Genomic DNA, 27,264 nt, shown 5'->3' on the forward strand with positions numbered 1-27,264 from the left:
TTGACACTGTCGTTGGCGGAGATGTCGTATAGGGAGGGCTGGGTACCGAATTCAATACTTTTTAGGCAGTGACCAAATTGGCTCTAAAGTATCAAGTGTCGAAAATTCCCTTGTCATTCGATACCTAAGGAGTAAATCTCATCAGCGTCAGTGAGCCAACAAGCACGCAGCATGCCTCTACCGAGATCTAATAACATCTGTGATTGGCTGTCTAACGTTACTCATTTACAGAGGCACGCAGGAAAACCTCTACGTTACACAGAGAGCCCGTCAGTAAAGAGCTGAAAAAATAAATAAAAAGATTTGTGCCGTAATGTGTAATGTCTTTTTTTTTTTTTATAAAATTTGTATCAGAAAAAGTATAATTTAGGAACAGGTATCGAAGTCACGGTATTGGCAAATAAAGGCCTGTTCTCTCTGCCGTAAATCAAGGTCCTGCTAATTTCAGGCCCTGGCCACTGTTTGAGACTTTATGGTGTTAAGAAAGCCAGCCTAAATGGATCCAGGGAATACTTCAGCTCTCAGGTGTGTCTGCATGTTTCTCACCGTCATGTCCTGAGTTGAGGAGGTGTTCTCCCAGGTCGCAGCCGAACACCCTCTCCCGGAGGATGCCTCTCTGCTTCAGCTTCTGCTTGGTGGGCCGGGACTTCATGAAGGTACGCAAGAATGTGATCAGCTTCCCGTGCTTCTTAGACACTGAGGAACGAGGGAAGGAAGGAAAGAAGGACACATCTTAGATCTTCCTGCACAACTGTTTACTAATCTACAGTAAGTGTGGGTTTGACACCGGCTCAGCTTTCACACAAGGTCTACCCACGGACTAGAGTGAAACCCCATACAAGCTGCTCAGGCTTGTCCCATTGTGCATTTCAGCTTCTTTCTAATGCAAACCCTTCCTTTATGCATGTGTAGTTTCCTTGAGGCGGAGGCCTCGTTCTTAAATACCACCTCCCAGGCAACTACAAAGGAATCCTCCACATCCAATACCAGTATCCTCCGCTGCCCTTCAGAACGAGACAAAACAAGGAGCAGACCTACTTAAAAACCCAAAGCGCTTTCACCAGATACTATGTCTGGGAAAAGGTTCGTAAGCTCCTTAAACTACACACCAGTTGTTTTTCTCTGCTTTAGAGAGATGTGGAAAGAAGGGATGCACTTATATGAAGATTTGGGGCCGATACCGGAAGGCTATCGAGTGAATCAAACAATATACATTGTTTGGATGGAAATCACAGACTTGAAATCACAGACTGTTGTTCACTGGGGAGCTGACAGGAGCAGAGTGTTTTCCCACTCTTGGGTCAGTTTCCTTGACTCTGCTATATTAAATTAACTTCTGATGTGTGACGAGAGCATCGTCCTTTTTTTTTAAGATTATTTTTTGGGCATTTCCGCCTTTAATGATAGGAAAGCAATGAAAGGGGGAGAGAGAGGGGGGGGAAGACATGCAGGAAATCGTCCCAGGTTGGACTCGAACCCTGGACCTTCTGCGTCCAGGCATGAACCTCTGTATATGTGCGCCCGCTCTACCGACTGAGCTATCCTGGCCACGAGAGCATTTTCCTTTAACTGAGAAATCTGTTCAGTTTAAAGCGCCGCTATGCAGTCTTGGCCATTTCTTCGCCGTTTGCTGGCAGGTTTCTTTATAGAGCCCCCCCTACAGCTTCAGAATAGATATTTGGCAGCTCCTATGTTTACTCGTGTCTGAGTCCTCTCTCGGTCAGTCTGCCGTTTCCTCTTTCTCTGTTCCTCCGACAATGCTTTCCTAGCTTTCTGCTTCGTTTTAGCCGGCTCAGCCATGACAATAGTGTGAAAAACTCCATCGCTACCTTGTTAGCCGGGAGTGAGACGACCACCATTCAACCCGAAAAAAGTCATATAACCATTCCAATGACTCCAAAAGGTGTTCAGTCAAGGTAAATTAAGCTAAAAAAAACTGCATAGTTCCCCTTTAAGCCATCTATCAGTCTTGGTTAAACAGTTAAAATAATTAAAATTAATTAATAATTTTTTTCTTTTTTATTAATCAGCAATAAAATAATTTTACAATGATTGACCAAAGACGCCAATGAATGATGCCATCAATCTGCAACTCTCTGGAGATTATTGCTCAAAACAATTTGACTGCAGGGTTAAAAACAAACTATGTCACCCTCATAACACTATACTTACTCATTTGAATATTCAAGTATATTCTTATAATGTGAATAACTGGATCCTAGGAAAACTCTGAAAGCAGCACCAGTTACCAAAACATGTCCACTCCAATCCAATCCAGTCTTTTTTGTCTCTCTGTTCTCTTGCCAGTTCCTGTCACTAGTTGTCTCTCTTTGATCCTCTGTGGACACTTGCATCATGCTGCATTTCACACTGCCTTTGACCAACAACTTGACCTATTATAACTTTACTCTGCAGTCTTCTACTCTTGCAGTCCACAGCCCAACTATCCTTTCGGAATCCCTGGGGACCAATAAAAGAATGTGGAGCAGTCAGCAGACACCCAGTCCACGCTCTGACACATTTAAACTGTCTCACCCAGGAAGGAAAAAAATAAAAATAAAAATAAAAACAGAAACCCTTGCCTTATTAAAAACATTACCCATTACCTATGATCTAGGATCATTGTGAATTGTGTTCCTTCAGCCAGACCACATCTGGAAAGTCACGGAATCTTTGAAAACAAAGTGATCACACCAACATCTTCTGACTGACGCGCTCCGGGCTAAAGTGGAATAACTGCTGCGTTGCATCAGTTTTTGTAGTTTATATATTTCAGGGCACATTCCTTTCACTGATTATAAACACAGTCACAATCCTTCCACTTCTCTGATGTTTTTCACAGACTTGACATCATATTTACTTAACCTGCTTCAAAATTCAGTCCAACACACGCACGCACGCACATGCAATTTAAAGGATTATTTAGAATTCAATCAAATAAATAACCTAGTCTTTAGAGAGACGCAATTTTAATTTGCTGTGCCAAGCTGAGCTCAGCTTCGATTGCAATACAAGTGAAAGTAGGCCAGTGCTTACCAAACTATCTGCAGGACCAAAACAAGCTGAGTTAAAGACAGCTAAGACTGAACTGTGTGTTTGGAAGATAACAAGACAATAAAAGTGGAATTTACTCATTACTCCGCATGATACTATGCATAGTATCAGCATGATACTATGACTCAGACTTACACAGCATCATGAAGCACACACATGTGCTTTATGATGCTGTGTAAGTCGGTTATGAATATCATTATTTAGAGCCAGCCACTGTTTGAGACTTGGCTCTCTTGCCCAGAGACCATTAGGTAAAAGAAATTAATGAGGCTGCCTCTTTCGCATGCTAAATGTACACTATGGAGTAAACTGCTTGCAGAAGATTTAATTGACAGTCCATCGAGTGCATTTAGAATGCAAACATCAAGACTAGAGTAAAACTAATGAGCTGATGGGAAGGGAAAGTAACTTTGTAGCTGAATTGTAGTTTCTCATTGTTTTGGCAGAATACTATACTTATATACGTATGCACACAGTAACAGTGCATGAAGACATATCTCAGAATTCTGATCTATGTGCAGTGACACACCTTACTTTTGCATTGCTGGTATTGTTTGTGGCACCTGGTTTTGATGAAAAAAGAAGAATGTGTGGATTGATTTTGATCCTTTTTTTTTTATTCCTAAAACTGATGTTATATTGGTGCAGTGCTGTTTTAAGTGTCAGGGAATAAGTTACTGGGTAAAAAAAAAACACTGTTCAGGTTGACACCAATTCACTGTGAAGCACATGATTAATAAATGAAGTTTAGACTTGGTATCCAGTTTTTACGTCTACCCCGCTACCCACTCTGCAAGATTACTCAAACTGTGTGACAGAATTTCGCATTTCAGCTTTTTTGTAGATGATAATGAAATCTATTCTGCCAATCATTGTTTTCTAAAGTTGAATTATTTTTGGCTGATGCTCGACACACACATTTTAACAATTTATTCAAGTCCACTTGAAGGGAACAATTTACAGGGCCATACATATTATAGATGCAGTTGAATACATGAACAAAATCATGGGTCTTCATAACATTAAGCATATCCCTCCGTTCTCATAAGTAACGGCGTCTTCGCCGTATATGGCGGCTGTCTATGATAGCAGACAGAGCACAGTACTTGCTAGCCGTTTAGCCCTCTTTATGGGCACCCCAAGCTGATGAAGCCCTCTTACAACCAGCCTGTGTGTGCGTTCTAAGCTGCAAAATGCGAAAACAAATAGTCAGCACCTATAGCCTAGCTCTGGGCTGGTATTTAATGACCTCGGTCAAAAAAAGCTTCCTCCATGCTAGGATCAAAGGTGCATGCAACCCCCAAAACGAACACCTCATTGGACCCAACATCTGGTGTATTGGCCAGCAGGTGTGAGAAGGTATCAGAGTTACCACTGCAATGCTGAAACATTGGTAGTTTTACACACACATTTTTGTACATTGTTACTGAGAGTGAGAAGTAGTTTGATATGTATTTTAGTATTCAGTATTATTACTCTCTCTCTCACACACACACACACACACACACACACACACACACACACACACGCTCATGTACCTTGCATGAGAAGTGTCTTATGGCTGTAGTTATATGGACTGTTAGAAGACAGCTACAGAAGTCCAACAGTGTTAGTCAGCCCTGTATTCAGCCAGTCTGTCCTCTCTGCTACTCTAATACACCTGGGAAAAGAATCTCTGTATCTTCTGCAGATATGGCCAGACATCCAGCATGCATAAATCATGTCTGAAACTAACTTGGCAGTCCCAGGTCTCTATTGTGTGCTGTTTTTAATGAAGCAGCACAATCAATTCAGAATCAACAGCCGGCCTCTGCGCCAGCATCCGCAAACAAGAGCCGCCACCGTTCCGTTTCGGGGAAAAGAGGAGCTACAATTCACCCCTCAAAGAGACAATTCCCTCTGTGCTGCGGTACCACAGACAAAAGCGCTGAGGCAGCTTTGTTTACTCACTGTTAGGCATCAGAAAGGCCCTCCGGTATCATGTAGAGGAGGAGGGCTGACTGTGCAACTGTGCTGGCTTACACCGACATGTCACTTTTATGAAGGAAACCAGACCGACTGGAAGACGTTAGGAAGAGGAGTGCAACGAAAAGCAGGACTCTCCAGAGGATGGACAGAGACTCCCATCTGCTTACTGTCAGGGCAGATGGGAGTCGGAGGGCCAGCAGCTCTTGCGTGCTAGCATGCTCAGCACTCAGACTGCCTCTGACACACTCACTGCTGGAATCCAGCTGGGTCAAAGGGATTCAATTTAGGGTTGTGGGACTGATAAAGCCTGAAAAGTTCTTTTAACATTATTACAGTATAGCTTGCGGGCGCTTAAAAGGGGTATTCCAGGGATTTAATAGGGCACTTTCACAAATGTGGATGTCTTGCAGGGGACAAATTTATAAAATAATGTGTGCAGCAGAGGGTGAGACTGTCCCTAGTAGGTCACAGGAAATATTATAGGACCGTTTTCACTGGCTGAACACCTTGCCTGGTAAACATTAAATCTGATGGTATAGTTTTTTTTTCCTCTTTCACATTTGCCAAAGATCTTGTAAATTAGAACTAAATGATTTATTTGGAGGCTAACAGTATGCATAGCTCCTTTGTGCCCAGTTTTTACATGTTACACACTAGGAAGGGGATGGGGGCCGAGATGTTCACAGCTAGGGAAATGAGAGCCAATAGCCCATGCCTGGCATTTGCATCGATAGAAGATACAATCCAGATAGGATGAAGCTAAAGACGTATGAAGGCCTGAGGAACACTGACAGCTTTCAGTTGCAGCCCTTAGCTGACTGTGTGACTACAGTTTGAGGAGGCTTTTCCCCAGGAGAGCTCAGTGAGAGGCTGGGATACAACCAGCAAAGAGGCCAAGCATTACAGCAGGAACAATTACAGACGTAATGGCAAACATTATGCTCCGTTTCCCCGCTCCAATCCAAAACCGACCGCCTCATTCAATTCAGTAAGCTATGGGCTTTCCAAGGGACGCAGATTGGAGGAAACTCCCGACTTCATAGCAACACAACAGAGTGTCTCTGCTTCCTAAAGTAGAGCAGTGACATTACAGAGCCAATCAGCAGCAGACTCTAGGCTGAGATATTTGATACAACTACTGTGCGTGCCAGTGTTCCCTGACTACACAACCACCAGCAGGGCTGACCACGGCTCCTTGGGGTTTCACAATGCTCTCATCACAGCTCAGCCTTTTCCCTACAGCCGGCACTCCCTCCACACTCAACGGCCACCCACACCCATGTAGGCAGCAGAGCGGGAAATTCAAACTGCCCTCTTCTTCACTGATGTGGTTTAAAATCATGATGTGAATGGGTGGGATATCTACATGCTGTAGGAACAAGGGTTTTGGCTGGAAAGGAATCTGTTGATGCGTCGAAAGCTTTTCCAAATGGACCAAATGTGTTTTTACTGTGGTGGGTCCTTCAAAGTAAAGTTAGGTCTCTCTGGGATCCAGTAATGCCGAAAAATGGAGGAGTTGGACAATCATGTAAGTAGATATTGTGAGTCTGAGAAGGTCTGAGGTTGCTTTTCTAGAGCGGTGCATCTTTTACAGCCACTTAAAAAACTCATAAAGCCAACTTAAAGCTATGGTGTGTAGTTTCTTCTAAGTAATGCAAACAAAACTGTCGCCGCATCCACATGATACAAGCCTTCCGTGATCGCACCCCCCGCCCCCTCCCTCCCTCCACACAGTTGCCAGTAGCCAAGGAGGACACGGAGGATTAAAAAAACATGATGGACTCTTCAGAAGAGGTCATTATCTGCACTCGAGTTTCTGTGTAGGAAAGTTGCCGGACACCCCAATCTTCATAACATAGTCATGCTGAGAAATCCAGAGAGAGTTGTGTGGAGCTGATGGTCTTAATTAGCTTTGTAGCAGCTCATTTGGCAAATAATATCAAAAAGTTACGCACTAAAGCTTTAATGGCTATTATTAATCCCGCTTCCTGATCGCTGTCACAGTTGTCCATTGAGAGGTGACTACCACAGATATGTTTGCATTACTTATCAAACTGAAAAACAGACTGGAACACTGGGACACACTGTGTTAACACCCATTAACAAATCCTAACCCTCTCCCGTTGTTGTTTCTGGATGGCCGTTTAGTGTGTAAACAACGGAGCAGTGTCTGCCTATTAAAAGGCAGACTCTGACCTCTGTTTGGACATGTAAGTGTGCGCTGATAGCAGGAGCAAAATGCCTTATTGTTCAATCTCTCAATGCACCGCTGAACACAACTTCAGTAGAGGGAAGAGAGGACAGAGGGCCACGTCAGCTGGGCCCTGTGTGGTCTCACCCAGTAATTGTACCAGATGGTGTAACTGTAATACAGTTATACCGTTACCTGTATCAGAAATGCCTTCGATACTGTCTAAAACGCTGGTATCGGCGAATGCCCGAGTCCATGTATGATCCAAATACCACGTAATTTAACCCTGGAAAAAATATACTTTTAAGTAGTTTATTTAATGTTCTTTTACAGTTATGACTGACCGTCATACTAGATAATAAAAGAAAGGCATATGGCATTCACTGTATTTGTTTATGTTTTACAAAGGGTGTCTGGCTCCATATGCATATCTCTATTTATTCTGACAACGTTTCAGCCCTCAGGCCTTCTTTAAATCAACAGTTCATTTTAAGTAATAATTGATTTTAACTTTCAACTGAGCCAGGCTATACAACAATGATAGCAATCATATCACATTGAAACAGGGTTAGTAGTATACAGCGGACACAAAAAATTAAAATAATATATATTTTAAATGTTTTTTGTTGTTTTTTTTACAAATTTCAGTGATGCAGAACTGAGTGCATTTGACTGTCTGGTGCTGTCAGAGCAGGTTTGACTTTCCTCAGCATCTCAACTATGACTCTAGTGTGAGGGCTGCTTTATTATACAGTGATAACTTACATGTTTATTCAGATGCTTAACAACTATAAACCCTGTTAACTTACGTTGTATAATTCATATGTTTAAAGCCAATATTCCAAAACTGCATTTTTAAAAAGGCAATACTTTTCTAAAACTTCGTTTTGTACCTTCTCAAGTTTTCAGTCTTTTTTTAACAGCCTACTGTGTTCTGACATTAGTGGTAAATTAGAACTACTTAAACTACTACTACTACTGAAACACTTCAGGGACAGTTATTATTCACAAGTTTTTATTTTTTTGACTCCGTTATATTTTTCCTCTAAGTGAAAAAGGTGGAGTCATATGAGGAAAGAGTTAAGGAAGGGATATTTTCCACACTTTAAGACCTAGGAAACCCTTTCTATCATTCAACGTGCAGTCTTTTCGCATTATTTATTCCAACTAAAACCCGACGCGTGCAGCGTAAGCATATTTTAGGAAAAATGGTGTAGCCTATCATATCCACGAGGGGATACTGTAGCTAATATATATAGAATTATACTCAAACTTCAAGGGCATTGTCTTACCTTCGCTCCATAACGCACGCTTTATGACAGGATTTCAAAACGGGTCCAAAGTACAACGCAGTTTTTAAACGTTAATTCTCGTTTTCTTTCTAGCCGAGCGCCTGTTCGATATAGCGCTAAAACCTCAGATAAATGTCGCAAAAACAGCGAGGTCTCCTTGACCAAGTGAGAAAGACAAATAAAAGTTTGGACCCAACGAGCACAGCAGCGGCTCTGCTCTGTCGGCTTATCCACACACACACTCCGCTCCAACGGATTGGTTTACGAGCCCACATATGGTGCCTTCAGGTGCTCCCGGAAATATAGTAATTACCGCTTGTAAATCCCAGTGTAACACAATTGATGATTACTAAAGCAAATCTTATACTGAATCAATATCACGGGGTGGGTGGGCCCCAAAAAACAACGTATAGTTGATATATAAAGCGAAAATACGTGACGTTCCGTGCCTGCAGTCTGTGCTTTTTCGGTTTCAGGGAGAACACTCCCCTAAAACTCATTAAAATAGTTCCTTCTGTTGCAATGCTTTGAGGCCTTGCTGTATTTCTGTGCTTCTGTCCAGATATAATGACACCATGTGTTGTGTAACTAAACAGCCATGTAAGATGAACCAGCCTTTGTGCTGCAGTATTACAGGAAGAGGAAACAATCAGGGGTGGAACAAGTATTCAGATCACCTTACAATAAGGTACACAAAAAATACGTAGTTAATGATTAGTTACTGTTTTTGAAAGAGTAACGAATGATTAGTTACCCTTTTTCAAAAGGGTAGTTACCCCTTTTTCAGAAGGGTAGTTACCCTTTTCTGAAAAAGGGTAACTACCCAGAAGGGTAACTACCCTTCTGAAAAAGGGTAACTAATCATTCGTTACTTTTCTGAAAAAGGGTAACTAGGTAACTTTTGAGGTAACTTCAAAAACAGTAACTAATCATTAACTACCTATTTTTTTGTGTACCTTATTGTAAAGTGTTACCTCAGATCCTCTACTTAAGTAAAAGTACTAATACCACACTGTAGAAATAATATGTTACAAGGAAAAGTCCTGCATTGGAAATGTTACTACAGTAAAAGTATGAAAGTATTAAAAGTAAAGAACTCTCCTCCCATTGTAGAAAGAGTAAAGGATCCAACCAGTTGTGTGTTTAATGGTCTCATCATCTCAGCTGGACTTGTAGGCTGTTATATTGTTGGCTAGTTTACATCAGATTTGATAAACTACATGTGTTTTGTGTGCAAAAATCTGAATTTGTAAAGTAACTAGTAACTAAAGCTGTAACAGATGAATGTAGTGGAGTGAAAAGTCCAATATTTCTCTCTGAAATGTAGCGGAGTAGAAGTAGAAAGTGCCATGAAAAGAAAAGATTTTCAACATTTGTACTTAAGTAAAGTACTTGAGTAAATGTACTTAGTTACATTCCACCACTAACAATGTGCATTAACAATGTTACTGATGTTTGTACGTACACATTCCTATTGGTCATCGGTTGCTCACAGAGTTCATGTCCTCTTCCCTTAAGTATGATACACTCCTCCATATTTATATTGCTGACTTGCACATGGGCTCGATTCTACTCTTCTCGACAGCATATGAATGCAGCACGGGAGTCAGGCAGCCAAGAGGCAAGCTGGTGGTTTACACAGTGGAAAACACCCCTCACGCTGCACACGCACACTACACACACTACACACACACACACAATCCTACCAAGCAGCATCACTGCTTTTCTTCTCTGTCTAAACAACATATAGGATGGCTTTGCCTCAGCTCTCCCTCTGAGGGCCCCCCTGAAAGCATTATCTTATTAATTCCTTAACTAGCTTAGTCCCTAAGCAGACATGTTGAGTCAAATAAAAGTCAAACTAATTTGTTGTTGGTGGTCCAGGATCACAAGACTGGAGTCAGACATGTCCACTGCATGTGATCGCTTCAACCGGACAGGCTTTTACCAAGTTACACAAAGAAACATTTCTTTGGGCCGATCCTCAAAATCCGATACATGTCGGTTCTGATATATTCCATCTTCAGCGGTGGAAAGTAAGTCAGTACATTTAATCAAGTACTGTAGGCCTACTTAGGTACAATTTTAAAAGTACTTGTACTGAGGCCCATAGAGGTACAATTATTATTATATTTCACAAAAAAAAAGCAGAGTCAGTCCAAATAACAAATACAACAGCTTTCTCTCTTCTAACCATTCGACTAAACTACACAACCGTATATAAAGTAGGTCAAACTAGCCCCACCTCAAGCAGTTATAAACATACAAAATAATGCTGCTGATGCATCAGTATTAACAAGCTAATAATGTCATATTATACATCAGTCACCACTTCTTCATTTTTGCAGAACCAGTACTCTTATTTTGGATACTTTAAATGTAGCTGATAATACTTCTGTACTTTTACTTAAAGGTGCAATATGTAATATTGTGTGTAATACTGGCAGCTAGCGGTTAAAATAGTTACTGCAGTACAAATTCAAAATACTGGAGAGTCGTTTCCCCCGCCCCCTCCTGCCCAGACTCGAAGTTCACGGAGGTTGCCAGGCTGAGACCGCAGCATTCACAACAATGTTGCTAGATGCTTTTCTCACATAGCCAGACATTACTTCACAGCACAGCAGAGTAGCTAACGTTAGATGCTAGTCTCACATAGCCAGACATTACTCCACAGAACAGCGTAGCTAACGTTAGATTCTGGCTATATTGACAGTCATAAAAGCCCGTGCTCATTCGGGGCTCTGTAACCAACTGACAGACATACTTTTCGGTTTAAAATTACAGTATGAACCGCTAAAAACACAACAACCTCACCGTCTCTCCACACGCCAGTCAGGCACACTTCCTGGGCTTAGAATTACAATACAAACGCTAAAAATACAACTACCTTGCCGACGGAACACACTTCATTGGCTTAGAATTACGGCAACAATCGCTAAACACACTGCAAACTCACAGTCCTCTCTTTCCGATTTACAGCCCCCCTCGTGGTTTAAAATAACTCACCGTTGTCGGCCCGCCGCGCTGAAGAGGCGCCATGCTGTAAACAGCCATGGGCTTGCCTGGTTCTCCGGTAACGTTAGCAGTAAGCAGGGTTAGCAAGGCAGCGTTAGCCAGGACCAGTCGGGATCACTTTACTGTCTCAATTGTTTTTGCAAGTAACCAACTCGGGTACTCTAGCTATATAATTCAATGTGAGTACACAAATGTTGAAATGACAAAAAATGCCCCTAGTAGCTGTGATAAATTAGCCTGAAGCTAATGCTTACCTGTTCAGGAGGAAATAAGCCAATTCTGCGTCCTTTTGGGATCTAAGCTGTCTCCATCTTTCAAATACATCTCCATTATTTACCAGGGGGTTGTTACGTCTCTGGTCACGCAACTGTTAGAAAAATGCTGTTTTCTTTTTTTTAGGTCGGGTAGAATCTATCTCTGTTGATCCTGTTCGTTTGTGTGCTGCTTTCATGGCTGTACTACCGTTACAGCTGTAGCGCGCTGGGTTTACGTTTTTACAGGTATATCTGGCAACCCGGCCTGGCTGTCAAACTGGGCAGTTGATAACAACACACAGATCAAAACATAAACATAAATTCCGTCACGGAATGTAAATTTCAAAAAGAAAAATACTGAAATTAGCATTGTTGTCAGAAAAGATAGTATTTCAGTTTAACATGTTTCCTTAATATCTGATGAGGCATTGGTGTCATTTTTGGATTTATTACAGTACAAATATTACATATTGGACCTTTAAGTAGGATTTTGAATGCAGGACTTTCACTGGTAATGGAATATTTTAATTTGACACTGTTTTATAGGTACTCTTACTACAGTAAAAGATCTGAATACTTCTTCTGACACTGCATCTTCAATGTGTATGTAATGTCGTGGTCAATAACATTGCCTCCCCCCCCGCAGGACTAATTCCACAATCTGGGGGAAATTACTGACAAAATCAACTCAAAACAAGTTTGTTCTGTGCAGCAGGGATCATAGTTATACTCTATGTGTCCTACGCTATCAGTTACAGACCAAGAAACAAGGTGAAAAGCTAACTTTTCTCTCCCTGAACTGGTCATGGGCAGGTCTGAATAAACGAGACTCTCCTCTAATTGTGCTTTTCACTGTTGTATGTTCGTCACGATACCATGAAAATGAAATCATATGAATTCAATATGTGAGGCATTGTTAGAACAGTGGGAGGCAGTTTGGTTGTCAGAGACATGGCAGAGAGAGTAACAGGCCTCATTCACACAGCCTGCGTCGGCCGTCCGATGGTCGGGCGAAAACGCAGGTCTTTCCATTCCTTTTGAATGGGGGTAGTGTGTTTAGGCTGCGGCGGGGGTTGCCCCCGGAGGGGACGCTCAAAAAAACAGAGCGTGCCTACGGCAAAAAGTTGAGACTGACTCAACTTTTGGAGAAACACAATCCCCACGTCACACTGGGGTGGCCAGTCATGTAACCGGAGATCAGACTTGTCGGTGTGAGAGTCCCGTACAGGAAACAGGAAACATCACTGCCTCTATCGCTGCCACGAAAAAGTTTGAATACACCAAACACAAGCTCTGAACTGCCCGGGAGTTTGTGGAACAGCTGAATGTTTCCTGCAACAACAAAGCACTCGCCATGTCTCGCTCCTCTCTTCTCTTTCTCTCTCTCCTGTGAAATAAAGCTGCCTTCAAGTGCGCTTGGAAACATCGAAATCTATAAACGATCTGACGGAAAACAGCAACTGTGAAATAAACAGTCAAGTTGTGCTACATTGGGGTGGGGATGGGGGGTGGGGACGTCACAGAGATGGGTCACTCCCACACCAGCGGACTACCCTACAGCAAATTGCCGGATCGCTGTTTCCCTGCCTGAACGCAGCAGGTGGAGTTGGCCTTTAAGACCAAAGATTATTAGCAACGTGCTGATAAAACACCTGTCACCTATACAGGAAGTAGTGAGCTCCTGCCCTGATGTCATATATCATATAACATGAGGACAGCTTTGTTGGATCAAGTATCATACAGCTGTTATTTTGCATGGGTCCTGAATAATCTCCTGGGATGTGGAGAGAAAGAGGAAGTGGATTTTTGCAGCTGAACGCCCACTTCATTGTACAGTAGCAGAACACCGGGCTGTTTGAAACAGAAGCATGGCAGTAAAAGTGAATTCCTACCTGCCATTTAAATGGCGGGAAGCTTTGCAACAACACGTAATCGTTTGTTTTAGTAATGACACACCAATGCGACAGATCACAACAATGATGCAATACAACTCCGTGTAACGAAACTACAGATATTGATAGTACATCTTTTCTCAAGAAGTCCACTAAAAGGAGTAAAAGAAATGACATTTGTGCTTTACACACTCATTCAGTTTACAACACAAACAAAGGTGTGGCCTACAACAAGAGTCTCTTATTGAAGCTACAGAGGAAAACGTTACACAAGGGACCTTGCATAGTTTCACAGCCCAGAACCGGAGCACCAGGAAATGATCCGAGCTCCTCAGGAACAGGAGGACAAATCTCACTCTGTCTCACACATTTTCTCTCCATTTCCCGTCCTCTCTCTCCATCCTTCACATAACCAGCTGTCTTGGCTCATATACGCTCACAGCTGCCCAAATCACTGGTCCCCAGACGTGACGGAGGCCTGCACTGAGGAGGGGAGCAGAGGGGGGCTCCACATCTGGGTCAGTGACTGGTAGGTCTATTGGGCCGTCTGGGGAGGAAAGAAGGCAGACTGCCTGTCCTTTTTTAACCAAAGCTCACAACTCTTTATTTTCACATGGGTGTCAACAAAAGAGTCTATTTGGACTGTGAAGAGAGTCGTCTCTGTTCTCAGATCCACTAGGGTTAGGCATCGTTTCCATTTGAACAATTCTGATTCCAATTCCGATTCTTCAGCTATGTCCCAATTCAGAGGCTAAATTCGTAGACCGAGTGCGTCACAAGGCTGTCCCATCTAATTTAATTTCGAAGGCTCCTTCAAATGCGGTCAACAAATGTGGCCTCCTTTTTCAGAATTCGGAGGGCCCAACTGTTGCATCCTTCGCAGCCCCAGGATTCAATCAGAAGTACAGGCAAACACAAACGCTAACAACCAATATTTCTTTTCTTTTTGTCTGCCATTTCATTATTACATTCACTTCTGAGAATTTTTTTTTTGGTGGCCGGCTATCTCAGAAATAATCATAAAAAAAATTAATAAAAATGAATGGTTGTTAATGGTGGTTTACAGTTTTACTTGGCTTTTCAACGTAAAATAAAGCCACACTTTAGAGCGCCACTTACTGTGCTTCATGGCTGCAACACAACAAGCGCCTGGAAGTACGGTGGCGGTTGCCACGGAAACCCAAACTTGCGCATGTTAGATTGGGAACCAAATTTTCCAAACGATTACAAAAAAACCCCGATTTTTAAACGATTCCAAGTTGGAACCGGTTCTCGATTACCAATCCTAGAATCCACTGCAACGCAACCCGAGCACATGGAGCGACGATGACTCTGAGCTTCTGTCGTCTCCGTCTGAACTGGAGCAGTGCAGCGTGTTAACAATTTCCATCGTTTTTGCTGAAAAAACAGCAAAGGTTAGTGCGGTGAGCAGAGTGGATCAAGGCAGAGCAAACACATTTTTCCAATGCTGTGTGGCTCGCTGCAGGAATGTGCTCTTTCAGTCGCCATGGAGAGGGAGACAGAGATTCTTACTGTTGCAGGACAAAGCTTAACGCTCAATGGATGGGTTTACAGGCCCCCTCATTGTAAAAGGATTAAATAAATCAAGGCCGGTCGAGACCTAGCGCCGCGGCGGGGGTTGCCGTGGCCTTTCAGCTTCGACCAAACAGACACACACAAACACAGCTGGCCCCCGTCCAGACATAGGGTACATTCAGCAGCTCCGAGAAATGCTGTAGTAACCTGGCTCACCCCTGAAGTCATTTGCATACACCTTGGGGGCTAATAAACTGAAAAAAAAATACAAGGGTGTGGGGGGCCGGAGGGTTAAGATTGTTCTCTTTTGAGGGCAACATTTGAAAAGCAGGGGTTCATTTTTACACCACCACCAACTAATCCCAAAACGTTTATATGCAGTATTTTTTTGTTGTTGATGCCATGCAAAAAACATTCATTCTGACAAAACCCGGCGCATATCCAAAATACAGCAGTATGATTAGAAGAATCTTACAATGCAGAAGGAATCTTTAAGTAACAAACTTAACAGGGAAATATGGTAATTGTTGGCAACGAGATTATAGCTATTTAAAGAGCTATTGAAAGACACACACACACACACACACACACACACACACACACACACACACACACACACACACACACACACAAAACACACAGGAAGAAAGACCTATTTCCACAGTACTGTGTAATACATGCTCAGATGTGGCTCAAGTCTTATTGGGTGGTGATGGCACAGTGGATATGACACATGCCTTTGGTGTGGGAGATCTGGGTTCGTTTCCCACTGAGATCCATCAACCAGTGTGTCCCTGAGTAAGACACTTAACACCTAAATGCTCCAGAGGTGTGCAACTTCTGATATATAACAATTGTAAGTCGCTCCGGATAAAAGCGTCAGCTAAATGACATGTAATGTAATGTCCACTAACAGAGCGTAGAGGTAATATGGATAAGTGTGTTAAAGGTCATAGACAGGGCAATCTGGTATGTTGTGGAAGGTCCTCCTCTTGTAATGTAACACCAAAAAGCAAATCAACATTTTCCTGTGTGAAGAGTGAAGCTATAACCCAAGCCATATCCCAAATTGTAAGCTGTCACAGGTTTAGACTAGTCATATTAGATTCACACAGTGCAAACACATCAGTCGGGTTGTGGAGTTAGTTTTGGTTAGGGGGGTGGCGCAAGGGATTTTTGTCTACCTGAACTTAGGTTGTAGTGGTTTAGCGGGTCGGCCACCCATGCACTGTCCTGTATTACACTCTCCATCTCCAAGTCTGCATGCAGCCCGATGGACAGATGGACCCACAGACAGATGGATGGATGGATGGATGATGGAGACAGGAGAGAATCGGCAGAGGGAGAGAAGCACTTCAAGTTAGAGAACAGAGCAACTGGGAACTTTGGGACTGTGAGGTCAGCAGCTTTGCATAGAAATGACACTGAGGCAATAAACAGTTTAGTTAAACAGATAAATGAACATGTTTAGTAATGAAGTGTAATCAATTCAAGAAACTTTGCATTCATCAATAAAAACAAGTCTTCCTACATGAGATAACTTCAATTTAACTTTTAAGTTATAATCCTTAAGATTTTAATGAAATCAAACCCAGTTTTTTTTTTTTTTTTTAAATACTATTTATGGTCTGCATTTTTTCACCAATAGCCATTCAGTGTATTTACATTTGGGAAAGACCAATTATCGGTCCTGGCTGATTATTGGGCTGTTGTCTGCAGATGATCTGTATCAGCGTTTTATTGGCCTGATAACTGATAAAGTTAATGGATTAACAAGTGGTCTACTTTGGCTCGGCTTATTTTGACTTAAAGATTTTCATTTTCACTGTAAATGCATATCGGTTCCAAATATCGGTTATCGGTTTCATTAACTACTAATAGTCAGTATCGGCCTTGAAAAACCAGTATCGGTCAATCCCTAGTTTACATCCTCCAATTACCTCTCTATGTAGTAGTTTCCATTATTGGTGGCAGGGTCCACCATTCCTGCACCAGATTCAAATTGCCTACCTAGCAACACGAGGGAAACAGCAGCATATAATCCAGCACTACTCTGTAATTTAATCTGGTTTTTACCAGGGGCAGTGCTGACTGTGACGGTTCCTCAAAAATGCGTCAACCAAACAAGACAACGGTTATTACTGGCATTTATTTTGGGATCTGGCTTCACACCTCCAACTCCTCAGCAAGCTGACCAACAGTGTTTACCACTTAAACATAAATAGGCGTGTGCTAGAGGAGGCAATTGACACCTGTATTAGTTTAAGGCTGGATTACTGTACTGCACTTTATGTTGGCCTCAATCAAAATTCCATTCCCCGTCTTCAACTTGTGCAAAATGCTGCTGCTCGCTTTTTAACAAATATCTCCAGGCGTGCACACACTGTCCCCGTTCCTTACACTCTCCATTGGCTCCCGGCGCGTTTTAGAATCGATTTTAAGATGTTAATGTTTGTTTTTAAGGCCCCGGTGTGTCTGGCCGAGATTTTAACCCTTCGTGCTGGTTCCAATCAGCTGGTTTTAGAAGTCCCAAGGTGGAAGAACAAACTGTGGGCTGATCGCGCTTTTGCAGTTGCTGCCCCGAGACCTTGGAACAAGTTCCCCCCTGACATTCGCACTATAACAGACGTAGCCCTTTGTAAATCTAACCTCAAAAACTTATCTATTTAGAATGGCTTTTAATACATAGTAGCACTGTGACATTTTCCTTTCTTCCTTCTTTGATGTATTCTTTTTCCTGACTTTACTGTACTTTTTATTCCTTTCTGATTTTACTCTATGGTTGCTGTGAAGGGCTAAATAAATAAATACATGTTGATATTGATTTTAAGAGGAATTCAAAAAGTTCAACAGGAAAAGTATGAAGGGAAATGTCACAGTCCAAGGTGTTTTCACTGTTGATTTGTTGAACTTTTTCATTGTTGTTTTTTTGACTTCAATAAATGCAACATCTTTCCAAAAGTCAACGACTAATCGTGATTTCAATATTGACCAAAATAATCAAGATTAGGATTTTTTTCCCATAATCACCGGGAAATCTTAAGGATTAGAACTGTAATTACATCCAAACTCGGATGAACAATATGTCATAGAAGTCTTTGTGTGCAAATGCATTTTGTGTGCGTGTGAGTGAAAGTGGAGTGAGTGGACAGCTGGATGAAGAGTGTATACCAACACGCACAGGGGGGGAAGAGATTCCAAGAAGCAGGCTGCAGGCCAGAGCAGGGGGAGGCTGAGGCAGAGGAGGCACAGTCAAATGCAACCAATCAAGACACATGCTAACACTACTGCACATCCAACAACAGTATTAATGATGCATTACAGTGGAGAACAAGCACGCAGCTTAAACACCATCACATGTAGTAATAAACCTGATCTGGGATCATTCAGAGACATGTTGATATTACTGACGACAGGGCATCTGCAGGTCATAGACAACCAAATATTAGACTTTGGTTATTGCGAGGTAGATTATCAAAAAAACCACAAACATATTTCTGATGGAACACACTGTAGCTAAAGAACATAACTAATCAACTAAGAAATATCAAAATGAGCAATTTAAGAGAAAATCTGTTAAATGTATTCAGGATATATAAATAATCTATTTGACCTGCGGATACTCCAAGAAGAAAAAAAATGCATGATTGGCATAAAAGGACACATGCAAAAAAAACAACAAGCATTGAATCATTGCTCAAAGCAGGGGAGTGGGCAGGCAGATTAAGTTGTGTGCTGTGCACGGTAACAGTTAACTCTATGTATTTCTGATCAGCCACACCATGTAAAAAGGCTCGGAAACGCTTGAAACTTGATTGGCACATTCGCATAACATGGGCGTCCAACAGCGGTCGTGGGGTTGGTGTATGGTTTCTTTTGCTGGGTCATCACTTAATGCAGACTCCGGGGCTTTTCGCTGGTTAGGAACACTGGCTCCACTCGCCAAGCCTAACGCCGGCCGGGTGTTTGTGACAGTGAGTCATTTTGGTTAGATCAGTCTTTGGGTTTGGAACAAGACACTGAGGTTTGATCAAAAGGCTCCGTCAGAGCAACGTGACGTGAAGAGGTGAGGGGAAAGTTCATCCCAAGTCTGTAGCGCACACGCCAAATGTTGTTGAGTGTGTCTGCTTGACACTCTCAGGAGCATGCTAGAGAGCTTATCTGTTTGTCCTGGAGCGCAGTCGATTAGCACAGTTGTTTGCAGTGGATTTGCATAGCGCTGAGTCAATATACCATGATAAAGTGGCTATTTCAACGGGTGATGTGTCAGAATTATGAGTTTTCCTTTTACTGTAACATGCTCTTACAGTCAAGTTCTATCATCTTTATACTGATGATTATGTATTGTGATTCCATTTTATGAAAACAGGCAAAGAACTCTAACAGGGCTCTGTATATTCAATTTCATTTTCAGGTTTGGCAATATCTATACCGTCATCGCATTCCACTCATTCAAAAATGATGAAATCATGGTGTAAAAATTAGGGCTGTCAATCGATTTTTTTCATCGCATGAGTGTCCCAGTTAACTTGCGATTAATCTCACATCTTTTATCTGTTCTAAATGTACTTAAAATGGGGATATATTTCAAATTTTTAATGCTCAAGTGGTAATTGAGACCAGACATACTCCGGTCCTCAGCACACACTCACATCGACAGTACATGCAGATGACTTTAGTCTTGTGGAGAGAACCATCTGGAAGGGCTTTGAACTCGTCATTAACATTTTGACAGCCTTAATAAAAAAGGGAAAACCAGAAATTCACTATAGATATCTTGTTTTTAACCTAAAATCAATTCCATGACACACACAAACACACACACACACACACACACACGCAACAATATTTGTGGGCAAGGTGTGACACAGACAGACAGAAACAGACAGAAACAGACAGACAGACAGTGAGACATGAACTGCCATCAGTGATAACTTGCATCCGACACATTTCCTGTGAATAGTTTAAGAGGAGGAGGAGGAGTACCTGGTTTTGGCACCGTGTTGGTCATGGACTGTGGCACTTTATCATTTATGAGCTCCACACACTCGCTGGGAAAGAAGCCAACCTGGGGAGAGCACAGTAGTGAGACAGGCAGGAAGTACTAATCAGATTTAGCTGATAAAACAAAGACTAAGAGAGAATCAACACAGTATCTATGCTGAGGTGAGGTTGTCACATTAATTGCGTGTTTCTGTTAGTAGAAGCACAGTGACAAAGACGGCATCTAGGACTTGGTTTGGACATTTGCTGTCCAGGTGGCATGGAAATGACCACATCACACATTAAGTGTATCGTTGTACCTGGTGCTCCAGTGGATGGCAGTTTGGTACAGCTGTGTTTTGAGGTATAAAATATATATATATATATATATATATATATAAACAACTGAAATTTAAACCCTATGTTGTATACAGCCAGATGTAGCCCAGTGGCACTAGTATACTACTATATCAACGACGTTCCATGCCGGATGTCCGTCTTTTCAGCCAGATGTCCGTCCCCTTCCTCTTTCTTTGTGTTGGCGTTCTAACCTCTGGTGGATTTGTGAGGACTATGGTTAACTGCTCCTCAGATCTCTGCAGGGTAAATCCAGACAGCTAGCTAGACTATCTGTCCAATCTGAGTTTTCTGTTGCATGAATAAAAACAACTATTGAACGTACACATGTTCCACCAAAACAAGTTCCTTCCCGAGGCTATTTTGCAGAGGCACCGAGGTTCTGTCCGCAAAGACGACTGTGATTGGTTTAAAAAAATGCCAATAAACCAGAGCACGTTTTTCTCCCATCCTAGAATGCTGTGTGGACTGGTAGACCTTCTTCCGCGGCGCTGTGAAGGAAGGTCTGGCAAAGCAAGACCACAGTGGCACTGACTGACTACCTCCTAATGGATACAGGTGGTACTGCAGGTGTACTTGTGTCACTTCACTCTGTGCATTTGCTGCTCAGTAATAGTGCGTTCCATTTGTACTCGGTAGTCGGATTTTCTGAGGTCAAAGACCTCCCCCTGACCTCGGATTTCTCTAACAACCTCCGGGTACACCGAGCTAAAAATCCAACAAGTCTGCCCCATACAACAGTTGTAAAAGCTGTAGTAACATACAGTTATTAGCACTTCTGCCTTATTTGTGTCTCACTAAATCAGTCGTACACACAGTCCTGTCCAACTTCTATCTGTGGACATGTTGCTATAGTGCTTGTATGCACACAAAAAAAACTGTGTACAGCATTGGCTAGAACTAACCCCACAATGAAAAATCTGATTTGTAAATGGAATGCATTCAACTCGGTTGTTAAGTCATTCCCAGCTTCGGCTTCAGAGTTAAATGGAACGCACTGTTAATTCCCGAAAAAAATGTCCTGTGTGAGTTTCAGTCAGCCATTAGTATGAGTCTAGAAATTGTAGTTTGTATATAAAAGTGGCAGCAGAAAATGTCTCTGCTCCACTCTGTAACCCAGATGAGGGCAGTGGTGTCCAGGGACTGACAACTCATCTGAAATGGAGCTGAAGTGATGGGTAAGTGGCTGCTGGCTGCCATCCTGCAACAGAGCCCGACTGGCAGCACTACTTCTGGTAGGCAGCGGGCCAAAACACACGAGAGCAGAGAGGGCAGCGTGGGGGGGGCAGGTCAGAGGAGGTTCAGCCACACTTGAGCCTCAAAAGCAGGCTTTGTTGCTGCACTGAGAAAATTCTGATTGGTACTAAAGTCATCTCTTGAGGAGAGTTTGACATCAAAACTTTTGTTTAAATCATGCATTTAATAATAATAATAATAATATGAACTTTATTTGATACAGAAACTTACAAGACACAGGTTACTCTGTGTTCACTCATTATTTTTTAACCACAATTTAGAGATTTGTGCTTTTATGTCACTTGAATTATTTCTAAGATGCTTCATGCCTCAATACACACAGGGCTAGATTTACTCCAAAAATGATGCAATGCAAATGTGCGCTCTAGTTGCTGATGCATTTTGTGTGTGTGTGTGTGTGTGTGTGTGTGTGTGTGTTTGTGTGTGTGTGGACATACATGCAAGCTTCCTTTGCACATTAACTTCATATTTCTACTGTTAACCTCACAATCATTGTGACAAAACATACAATACGTAACATAATTGCTGCCTTGATAACTTTTCAGAAATGTAAAATCCTATCCCGAGTAATACAAATTAGAGCTGGGCAATATATTGATATTATATTGATATCGTGATATGAGACTAGATATCGTCTTAGATTTGGGATATCGTAATATCGTAATATGACATAAGTGTTGTCTTTTCCTGGTTTTAAAGGCTGCATTACAGTAAAGTCATGTCATTTTCTGAACTTACCAGACTGTTCTAGCTGTTCTATGATTTGCTTTTACCCACTTAGTCATTATATCCACATTACTGATGATTATTTATTCATTGTGTAAATATTTTGTGAAAGCACCAATAGTCAACACTACAATATCGTTGCGGTATCAATATCGAGGTATTTGGTCCAAAATATCGTGATATTTGATTTTCTCCATATCGCCCAGCCCTACTACAAACCACTGTACAGTGTTTTGCCTTCTGATAAGCCTTTAAACTGAACTTCTTGAATTATATTCCACGCCTCACACACACACACACACACACACAGTCTTGACCTATTGTTATTAACCTACACTTCCGAGTAACTTGTACTATGCAAGAGGCTGTTAATTTAATATTTTTTATATCCTCAAAAAATATGATATGTCATGATGCTGAGAGCTGAAACTAAGAGAACTAAGATGGTAACAAAAGTCCTAAACCGCACACGTTTCAATGTGTTCTAGGATGGGAGTAAAGACTGTGTAGGAATATGAATCAGTTCCGCGTTACCCTGTAATCTGCTCAAAAGCCTAACAGGAAAGAGAGGATTTGTATCTTCCTTTGTCTTTTAACAAACTCTGAGCATATGGAATCTGCTTTACAAAGCAACGTTCAACTTGTCCTTGAAATACCTCAAGTACAAATCTACTAAAAAGTTTACAGCTGAGTAAAAGACAGAGAAGGAGAAAATGTGTGCGTATTTTTTCTTACAGTCTGCAAAGTGCTTTGTGAGCTGCGTACCTGAAAGCCATGCTTGCCCCTCCACCATGTGGTGTCTTCTTTAGGGGGCATGTCGATCACTGACACGATGTCGCCAACCTGCACAGGGAGGAATGATAGAAAGAGTCAGATTGTCCCTTTACCTCTTATCGATAGAGGACTACAATAACTTTCAATAGGAAGAGCATACTTTTGTTAAAAGTGATCTGTCCAGAGTTGATGTCAAAAAATGTATCTATTCAGCAACTGAGTTGGATCACAGTGTCATCAGTTGTCAGAAACAGGTTGATTGCAAGTAAGGTTTTCACATTTATTCACATCATTTTTATTTATTTCATCAGGAATTTACCTTGGTGTTTGGTGCAGAACAATAAACAGAGCAGAGAAAATTAAAAGATAAAAGCAAGTACTGCAAACCGTCAAGAAGCATAAATAAATAAATAAAGAGAATATTTTAAAATATATGTAAAATATATCCGTTTTAAAAATGAAAATGTGAACAGTTTTGACAGCTTTAACATTCGTATCTGAAAGACAGTGTTATTGCTGCTGCAGTTCTTTCTCCTTTATCTCTGTCTGTCAACAACAGATGAGGAAATATCTGCCAGGAATTCAGATAGAATCTCAGTACACCTAGAGACAGTGTGTGTGTGTGTGTGTGTGTGTGTGTGTGTGTGTGTGTGTGTGTCTGTGTCTGTGTGTGTGTGTGTGTCTGTGTGTGTGTGTGTGTGTGTGTGTGTGTGTGTCTGTGTGTGTGTGTGTGTCTGTGTGTGTGTGTGTGTGTGTGTCTGTCTGTCTGTCTGTCTGTCTGTCTGTCCGTCGGTCACCTCGAAGGACAGCTCGTCTGAGGCCTGGGCGATGTAGCGCTTGATGACGTGGGCGGCAGCGATAGCTGGCACGTTGATGGACGACTCTTCATGAACCAGCAGATGATTTCCCTTATTGTCAACCTAACACACACACACGCACACACACAAACACACACAGATTTAACACTTTTTTTCCAAACAGTGGCAGCCATTGGCTAACCTATGACTATGGGAAAAGATACAGCAACATGACAATATAATAGTCCTGCCATAGAAAGCAGCAACTCCTTTTCTACCAGCGTATCAAGTATTGTTGCGGTTGAGAATCATGATTTAATAGCTGGAATGGCTAGAAAATGCTGCTGTGTGAAAGTTTGCAGTAATCCTACAGCAATACTGTAGAACTATATCTACAAAAAACAAAACAAAATTACATAAATACATAACCCATTGCTATTAACCTATGTGTGTTAATTGTATAGCCCACTTGTTCTTGATAGGCTGGAAACAATAGACAGCGCTGATGGTTAGCTTAGCACACATATAACCATAGTAAATCAAAGGCAGGATGCTAGCTACCTTCATATGTTAAGCTAAAGGTCAATGGTTTGGGCCTACTGCAGGGCAATTGAGGCCACACCCACTCAACATTTGTATTCACTGTATATGCCTGTCTGCTTATTACAAAACAAAATGTTTATATTTATGTTTGTATAAGGTGGAGTTTGTATGAATTACCCAACATTTCCAGTTAATTCTCATAAATTCCCATTAATTCCCATAATTTCACATGAAAGTTTCCAAATTGCAATGTTTCCAATAATTCCCCAGCTAAACTTTCAATGCAAAGTTTCCGGAAATTTACCGGAAAATTTCACGTTTCATGTTTTCATCTTAAATTCAGACCCTCTCAATGTGTGTTTTCACTTCATCAAAGTTAACTGGAACATTTTGCTTGCCTAAAAATTTATTGTTCAGCGTTCGGCAGCACCTTGCCAACCAAGCTAGCTAGCGTTAGCTGGTATTTTAAGGGAAAGTCTGCTGATTTTCAACCAGCTCTGTGTACGGCCGTACGTGCAGATGAATGGCGCCAGTACCCGGAGGTCAGTGTTTACCCGCCGGTAAATCTCCGCTGGATGACTCGCTTCAAAAGGGTTGAAAATCGCCAACTTTCCCTCTCTTGCGTTTAGCTTAGCACGGCGCCATTGAAACTGTAAAGAACACTGGCTTGGCTGGGTCAACGTCCCCAGCCCCTCCACTCCAGGCTTCAAAACGGCAGTCCACAAACCAACGGCTGACGTCACTGATGCTCTGTCCGTTATTTTTCTTTGTTTGCAACATGTCATTGTGATGTCTTTTAGATATATTTCTTTTTGTTGCATTACAAAAGTCTTTGAGACTAAAGTCCCAGCAACTCAGACAGAAACCTCTGCATGACTATTATACTGTGGTAAAAGGAGGTTATCTTGCAGCTTTGTAACTGGAAAACAATACTACAATGCTTTTCCTTATTCCCAATGTGCAACAGTATCCCTGAATTTCCCGAAGGACTATTTCATGTGTAGGTAAGACCATTCAAAGGCAGATATAATAAAACATGAACTAATCTAAAGCAAAGCCTACACCTTTTGGTAAAAAGGCTCTCCCATCCACTGAAAACATTTTGTTCTTTGTAGGGTTAATTTCGTCAGATGAGACGAGACTAAATATGTTCGTCAACAACCTTTTTTTCCATGACTAAGACTAGACTGCACCAATGTCCAAAAACGCTGACTAAGACTGAATTAACGTTGACGAAAAAAGACGAGACTAAAATGTTTTGCATAAAATTAACTAAGATAAAATCGGTTTCATTTTCGTCTACAATCATCTCTACTTTTTCATCATGAGATGAAAATTCCGGTATCTACCGGACCGAATAGCAACGTGGATTTCGGTGCCTCATTTCGGTGCCACTGAAATGCCTGCGCTTCTCTCGGATGTTCCAAAACGGACGTTACGGGCAACCAAAGCATCGCTGCACGTGCTGCTAGTTAACACTAAACTTGACAGCAAGTTATGTTAGCCCAGTGTTAGCTAGCGGCTAGATTAAACACGGATAAATGCTGACAGCTAAACGGTGTAAAGTGTGACCGTATTCCACTATAGAGGATTCCAACAGCGGGACGTCCTACATTCACCACCTGCCATCCTATCTAGTGGATGTTCAGCAATTCACTGGTGAAATAAGTTATTATTTCATTCTAAATAAATCATTTAATTTTGACCATATGGCCTTAGCAACAAACAAGCCGTTCTTTAATCTCACCGACAGTCTTATTTTTTTTTTTTTAGATATATTGAGGATTCTTTTGACTAAAACTAGACTAAAATGACAAGACTTTTAGTCGACTAAAACTTGACTAACAATGACATTTGGCACAAGACTAAGACTAAATTAAAAATAGGTGACAAAATGAAAGCTAGTTCTTTGGACTCGGTGTGCTTCTTAAAGACACAGGGCAGTGCAGTCTCACCTCCATCCACGTGAGGGCGGGCCCACAGTTGATCTTGTTGTCAGCGATGGCTGAGAGCCGGGAGAGGTAAGCCAACAACATCTGGGAAACTGACTAACATGGCAGAAAAACACAGCGGCCAGTTAGAGACCGCACATTTACTTCAGATAGTACCACCCACTAATGCAATGATCCACTACTACTAACACACTGACTACTTAGCTCTTATAATGGGTGGTAATAATGACCATTAAAAGTCATCAGGTCCTTGTGTTATGTAAATGCAAATGGACTGCATGTACAGTGTATTGTACTTTTCTAGTCTTAATGACTACTCAAAATCCTTTAACATATTATAGGCACCATTCACACACACTCACACACTTTTTTTTTCAGTTCATTTCAAACCTTTTTTGAAAACCCGGGGCCCATTGATAGAGACCCTCATTTTCAATGGGGCAAAGTGCACAGCATGCATTTCAGCGAATGCCATTATAATAATAATTACAATAACATTTAAATTACAACAGATAAAAAGTTTAAACAATCAGGTAAGACAGACACATGAAGATACATACAGGTCATTTATCTAAGCCTTGAACTGACTGACAGATTGGGGAGAGAGATCAATTTTAAAGTGCTTGGTTCCTGGAATTTGGAGCAGCAAACAATACAGCAGTCCTGCTCATTA

At 41.7% G+C, this 27,264-nt stretch overlaps 1 protein-coding gene across 5 annotated transcripts in view; it reads right to left on the minus strand.

The window, feature by feature from the left end:
• The window catches only part of arhgap32b (Rho GTPase activating protein 32b), a 49,856-nt gene that overhangs the window by 21,902 nt on the left and 690 nt on the right, over nucleotides 1-27,264 (minus strand). The window contains exons 2-9 of one of the 5 annotated variants that reach the window (XM_039777384.1): nucleotides 26,595-26,687; nucleotides 24,097-24,219; nucleotides 23,291-23,368; nucleotides 20,189-20,270; nucleotides 19,855-19,938; nucleotides 18,384-18,434; nucleotides 16,387-16,461; nucleotides 547-696 (exon numbers count right to left, since the gene is read on the minus strand). In XM_039777384.1, coding sequence (XP_039633318.1) covers nucleotides 547-696; nucleotides 16,387-16,461; nucleotides 18,384-18,434; nucleotides 19,855-19,938; nucleotides 20,189-20,270; nucleotides 23,291-23,368; nucleotides 24,097-24,219; nucleotides 26,595-26,675 — 724 coding nt within the window. In that variant the 5' untranslated portion in view covers nucleotides 26,676-26,687. Of the gene's footprint in view, nucleotides 1-546; nucleotides 697-8,505; nucleotides 8,750-16,386; nucleotides 16,462-18,383; nucleotides 18,435-19,854; nucleotides 19,939-20,188; nucleotides 20,271-23,290; nucleotides 23,369-24,096; nucleotides 24,220-26,594; nucleotides 26,688-27,264 lie in introns of those variants that run through there. The other 4 variants (XM_039777385.1, XM_039777386.1, XM_039777387.1 and 1 more) reach the window with 4 other exon arrangements.

This window comes from Perca fluviatilis, chromosome 16 (assembly GCF_010015445.1).
Source record: "Perca fluviatilis chromosome 16, GENO_Pfluv_1.0, whole genome shotgun sequence".
NCBI classification, from domain to species: domain Eukaryota; kingdom Metazoa; phylum Chordata; class Actinopteri; order Perciformes; family Percidae; genus Perca; species Perca fluviatilis.